At 58.0% G+C, this 919-nt stretch overlaps 1 protein-coding gene across 1 annotated transcript in view; it reads left to right on the top strand.

Moving 5' to 3' along the window:
- MAN2A2 (mannosidase, alpha, class 2A, member 2) overlaps positions 1-919 on the top strand; it is a 14,947-nt gene that overhangs the window by 12,027 nt on the left and 2,001 nt on the right. The window contains exon 7 of the mRNA XM_014549593.1: positions 18-89. Coding sequence (XP_014405079.1) covers positions 18-89 — 72 coding nt within the window. The remainder of the gene's footprint in view (positions 1-17; positions 90-919) is intronic.

The raw sequence follows: 919 nt of genomic DNA on the forward strand, positions 1-919 counted from the left end.
GCGTCCTGTCGGACGAGGGCCAGCCCCTGGCCGTGCAGGTCAGCGCGTACTGGAGGTCCGCCACCGACATGGTCCCCGACGTCTACCAGGTGAGCCTCCGCCCATCCTGGGCCTCTGTCCCTCGGCACCAGCCTCCCGCCCTCCGCCGTGCTCCCCGGGTTGGGGACCGGGGTCCTGGGGGAGGGGTTGCCCAGAGGACAGTCGCTGGTGAAGTTTCTGCCCTTGAAGGGAAGGTGAGGTCTGGGATAGTCCTGGTGAGAGTCAGCGTGGCATTCTATTGCCTGCCATTCATTCTTTCAGCAAACCTGTATTTTTTTATTTGTTTTAAATAATATTTACGCCCAAACCGGTTTGGCTCAGCAGATAGAGCGTCAGCCTGCAGGGTTTCTGTCCTTGAAGGGAAGGCGAGGTCTGGGATAGTCCTGGTGAGAGTCAATGTGGCATTCTGTTGCCTGCCATTCGTTCTTTCAGCAAACCTGTATTTTTTTGTTTGTTTTAAATGATATTTACTTTATTATTTTTACTGATTTCAGAGAGGGATAGAGAGATAGAAACATCAATGATGAGAGGGAAGCATGGATGGGCTGCCTCCTGCACGCCCCCTACAGGGGATCGAGCCTGCAACCCGGGCATGTGCCCTGACCAGGAATCGAACCCGGGACCCTTCAGTTCGCAGGCCGAGGCTCTATCCACTGAGCCAAGCCGGCCAGGGCTCAGCAGACCTTAGCGTGGGGCTGCCATAGTCTCCCAGTGTCATTTGAGATTCATAACAGTCTGACCAGGGGCAGGTAACACCCCCTCCCCTTCCCCAGGAGGGGACGGAGGCCCGGCGGGTGCAGGGCCTTGCTCCGGCCCAGGACCCGCATCCCAGGCCTGTGCCCAGAACTGACGCCGGGCTGTGCCCTGTGCCTGAGGTGTC

Source organism: Myotis brandtii, unplaced genomic scaffold (assembly GCF_000412655.1).
Source record: "Myotis brandtii unplaced genomic scaffold, ASM41265v1 scaffold561, whole genome shotgun sequence".
Lineage (NCBI taxonomy): Eukaryota > Metazoa > Chordata > Mammalia > Chiroptera > Vespertilionidae > Myotis > Myotis brandtii.